The sequence below is a fragment of the Epithele typhae genome, assembly GCF_022376455.1.
Source record: "Epithele typhae strain CBS 203.58 chromosome Unknown BXZ73scaffold_144, whole genome shotgun sequence".
NCBI classification, from domain to species: domain Eukaryota; kingdom Fungi; phylum Basidiomycota; class Agaricomycetes; order Polyporales; family Epitheliaceae; genus Epithele; species Epithele typhae.
Window position 1 is genome coordinate 1 of NW_025954335.1, and position 4,939 is coordinate 4,939.

At 46.7% G+C, this 4,939-nt stretch overlaps 1 protein-coding gene across 1 annotated transcript; it reads right to left on the reverse strand.

Annotated features, from left to right (window-relative positions):
* Positions 1-1,472: 1,472 nt before the first annotated feature.
* BXZ73DRAFT_82909 (uncharacterized protein) lies at positions 1,473-3,322 on the reverse strand (the record flags this gene model as incomplete). Its single annotated transcript, XM_048023812.1, has 8 exons — positions 1,473-1,716; positions 1,766-2,107; positions 2,171-2,361; positions 2,437-2,550; positions 2,599-2,931; positions 2,971-3,057; positions 3,105-3,182; positions 3,248-3,322. The coding sequence occupies 8 exons, from the start codon at positions 3,320-3,322 to the stop codon at positions 1,473-1,475; spliced, it is 1,464 nt and encodes a 487-aa protein (XP_047871315.1).
* Between the last annotated feature and the right edge of the window lie 1,617 nt (positions 3,323-4,939).

The window sequence follows — 4,939 nt, forward strand, 5'->3', positions numbered from 1 at the left end:
TAATACAATCCCCCAGGAACGTGGGCACTTCATTATGCTGATACCCACCACGTTTTCATTGTAGAAAAGCCTGGTTGGGTTCTAACAATCACAAGCATGCCTGTGTTGTAATAACAGGCAGATGACGCAGAGTTATTACAGTGATCTTTCAGGCTGTCATAAGCAAATTCTGTAATGACAGGAGCCTCTCTGGGCTGTAATAAGTGAATTCTCTAATGACAGGGACCCCTCTGTGTTGTTATAAGTGAAATCTGTAATGACAGAGACCCCTCTGGGCTGTTATAAGCCTTATTCTTAATGACAGCACCCTCCCAGAGCTTGTATAAGTGACGTACTTTATAACAAAAGCCTCTCAAGCTGTAATAAGCCTCATTCTTAATCACAGCACCCTGCTAGAGCTGTAATAAGCCTTGTTAGTAATGACAGGGCGACACCTAGGCTGTTATAAGTGACGTACTTTATGACAAAAGTCTTCTAGCCTTGTAATAAGCTGATATTCTAATGACAGTACCTTCCCAGAGGTGTAATAAGCCCCATTTATAATGAAAAAGCAACCCCAGTGCTGTAATAACCCACGTAAGGTACTGTCTAGCTATTAATAGCCTTATATTGTGGCTGGCCTGGCTGGCCATTAATACCTGGCATACGGGTACTCTACCCTACCCTGCAGCCCCCAATTGGGTGAATAGTAGCTGCCTAGAAGACAGTTATCAATAGTGGCGGATAGCAGCACGTTCCTGCAGCCAGAATAGGGTACAATAGCTGGTTCCTGCACATAAACGGTAGGGGTTGCACAGCTGGGTGGGGTGGGAAAACGGCCAGGCACTATATATATATCGAAAGGAGCATCATGTAGCTTTCAAACGCATCCAAGAGCATGCCATTTGGAGCAGTATCAGCAGAGATACAGATGTACCCCTGTTTTTGCCGATAGGCACATCTACTAGAATTGGTAATTGTGGATGGATCCCCTCCGTTCTTCTTTCATAGTGTGTGGTTCTCTCTCCAATAGACGGGATTGAAGTCCGATCTGAAAAATATGCACATAATCTAGATTAGATCACTGATTACGCTTCAGCCACAGCACTTTTGATGGCTTGATATCTCTGCACCACATTCCCCGATAAGCATTTGGTTTGTTGCAGTCTCTTACATGCTCATATGCAAACACGCTCTGGGTGTCATTTAGACGTGAAACACTCTGGACATGTCCCTGCGCATCTGTGCACGTTCAACACCCCTTCATTCATAGCTCCACAACCACTGCTCAGATTGCCAAGCATCTTGCTGTGTTATATTTAAAATCTACCGCCTAACCTGCTCCCATTGTCAAAATCGTTATCAGGATGTATTTTAAACATATCTGTTCTTATCTTTATTCCCATCAATTCCTGTTCCTATCTTCACCATATCGTCTGATAACATTGGACATAACCGATCTGAATTACTCTTCACTTCACGTATTAAACACATCAACAATCATGAGATTTCGTCAGGAACTCAAGAAGATATGGCATCTGCAGTAGCAACAGGGTGCACTTTTGCTTCGCAGCTACACCTCCCACTTCACACAACCATGCAATTGGGCCCACACAGACATTGGGACCATTCTCAGGGCTGAGATCTTGGCCTAGAGCATGCCTAGCAATTTTCCAGTCCCGAACCTTGTGGGCAAATTTGCAGTCCCAGCCAAGGATAATGTCTCCAGCACGGTACCTGCCCAACTCAGATTAGTGTTTGCTAATCTCAAAAGAAATGCACAAACTGAAACACTGCCCCAAGGGCAGGGAACTCCATCTCGCCATTATGGAAGAAACCAAGGGGAATAGTGAGAGTAGGCCCAATGTCACCATGGTCGAAGTGGAGGTCGAGAGGGAGTTTCCAGACAAGGGCACGTCCAAGCCAAGGTCCAGGGTCATGAGGGATCCAGTTCCCTGCATCAAACGCCTTCTGGTAGCGTTGATAGAGATCAGGATAGAAGACCTCAAACAGAGCACCAAAGTACGCGGCAAAGGGAGCAGAGAGGGTGTAGAACTTCTTTGTCACCTCAAGTCTATCAGACTTGGGGTTTTTGGGTGTCTTGAGATCGTTCTTGACTCCAATATCACTGCTTGGAGTCATTGTCTGCACAGTGTTAGCTCTAACTAAAGTACCACAGAGGCAGACTCACAAAGTGAGAATCCCCTTGCTGGGTCCAGCAATGAATGAGATGGCCCACTCCGGATCTCTCATTGCTCTTCTTCTCCCGTTTGCCTCGTTGGTATCGAAAGAGGTGAGTGTTGATGTCTTCTCGATCCCCCTCGTGACGATGATCCTTTTCAGGAAGGACAGGCTGAACATGGGAGGTGTAAAACTGACAGACTGCCAGCAACCTCATCTGCTCATCAAACTAGAACAAAATCAGACAAACAGAAGACATAGACAAGAGCAGCTCACAGTGAGAGCATCATTCTGGATAGAGACATCCTTATTTCTCAGAATATCGACATCCCTCTTCGTGCGCCCTTCATAGAGTGATTCAATAGGGTGAGGAGTATCCCCAGGTGTGTCCTGCCCAGATAGATGAGAAACATATAGGGTAGCACATTGAAAACTCACAGTCTCAGGGCGCCTACCAAGATAGTAGAGCACCCGCTGCCCCTCCGAGTCTTCAATGATGGTGGTGCAGTCAACAGACTTCTTTGGCTTGATCTTCTCCCACTCTGCATCCATGTCAGCCAACTTCTCCTTCTTGGTGGTAGAGCTAGGATAGAGCCTCATTGGCTTTGGAAGCTGGAAGACAGGAGCATTGTCCAAGACTTCGTGGGCTTTAGCTCGACCTCGGGCTGCCCACTCCAAGACCTCCACTTCATCATAGACGATGTGGGCAGGGTCTATGACAGAAGATGGGAGTTCATTGACCTGGTGCTGGGGCAGGAATTTCTTGAAGGGCTTGAGATGCAAGAAACACACCCAAAAAGTAGTACTCACTGGTCTGGCAGGCTTAGCAGGCCTAGCAGGCCTAGCAGGCTTAACAGGCTCAGCAGGCTTAGCAGGAGGCTGAGCAGGGCCAGGAGTCTATAGCTGTTTAGGGGGAATGTGCTGAAAAGAAGCCAAGTACTCACATAGTCTTTATCATCATCATCATCCTCATCCTCATCATCCCCATCTACCCAATCCTCCACTCTAACCCTCTTGGAAGCCTGGGGAGGAGCAGAAGTCTGCAGCTAGTGAGTGAGTGCATGGAGAGAGAGTGCAAGATACTCACAAAGACACCTCCTATGTTCTCCTGCTGATCCAGATCCAAGTAGTCCAAGGAGGGCCTAGAGTGCTTAGGAGCCATAATGAGGGCAGATTGGTGTGCAGAGAAGAGCTAAGAGGAGATGTAGAGGCTGGATGGTGGTGGTAGGACAGAGAGATGGGCAGAGATAAGGTCCTGCAGATCTACGCCCGTTTAAGCGCCCGTAAGCGCCCATAAGAGCGCACTTCTCTAGCTGGCTTGCAGAACAGGAAGAAGACCACGAAATCAGACGATATTTGGCATGTGAGTACATCCAGACAATAGAAGTCGAATACGTCTTGTTTTATGTCAAACAACCCAAAACTGACAGAGATAGAGCATGTACAACATGTCACTCAGTCAACTTGGCCCAGATTTCGAGAATTTTAACTGGGTGACAAAACTATGCGCAAATGAGCAAGTATATACGCCCAGACCGTCGAAATCCAACACACTTTGTTTGGTCCAAATCGGACAAGAAATGACTGAGATACAGTGTACATAACACCTCATTCGGTCAACTCGGCCAGAAATTGAAACAGTCATACTGGCATATTAGACAGCGCACTTGGGCGCGATAGGTGCGCATTGAAGCACACATTATGACGCAGCAAAGTTGGAGAGATGCGTTCAAGAACTGCCTGAGATATAGCAACTGCAATGAACGCACGGGCCAAGTCGGTGGGAAATCGAAACAAGTGTACCAGAACATTAGACAGCGCACTTAGGCGTTTTAGATGCGCATTAAAACATACATTAGGACGCACCAGGTTTCGTGAGATGCGTCCAAGAACTGCTTGAGATATAACAACTTCAATATACGTATGGGCAGAGTCGGTCAGATTTCCAGCATGGGAACAACTTGAAGGAACACAGTGAGATTTGGCATCTGGGTGTACATGGAATACCCCATTATAATAGATGAGTATAACACATTCACAATCACCTAAAACGCGCACTGTCTGAGCTCATACCATCAGTTACAACATATGGGATGTATGTTGTATACCCTTCTGCACCCCACCCACTATGTATAAATGAGCACCTCTTTCATAATCGTACCAACCACTATGAGGACTAGATTCACAAATATAATCAGCATTTTAGGGAATTGATCTGATTTACTAGTAGGCAGATGTGGGTGTAGTAGGCAGGGGCAGGGCACTACAGCCACTGGGCGTCAAATAACTTGCGGAAGCCTCACTTTTCTGAAATCAGCCTTTCAAAAATCAAATCAATTTTGATAAATCTTGAGTATATTGCTAGTAGTAGTCCACATAGAGTCTGACTGAAGCCCACAAAGAGCGCCCATCTCAGTCTAGTTGAATAGGTATAGACACTAACAGGCACTACAAAGTGTAGCAAGGAGTGAAGCGCTGAGCCCAGGTGGCAGTGCAAACCCAGCGCTAGTGGAACCCTACAGGGGGACCCTAACCCAGAGCTAGGGTGATGGGAGTAAGTAGCAAACCTATGCGTGAGAAGTGGCTGTGCTAGTCAAGAGTAATCGGAGTCTGGAATATATTCCCACGGCGTTGAGTTAAGGGTGTCGCACGTCGCAGCCAGAGCCCACCCCATAAAGAACGATTCATTCGTACCTCATTAATCGTAATTGCAGTCCAGAGTTGCTAGCTGTGCACCAGGCAGACCCTCTCTCAATGATCTAAACTTCAAGTATGTCTC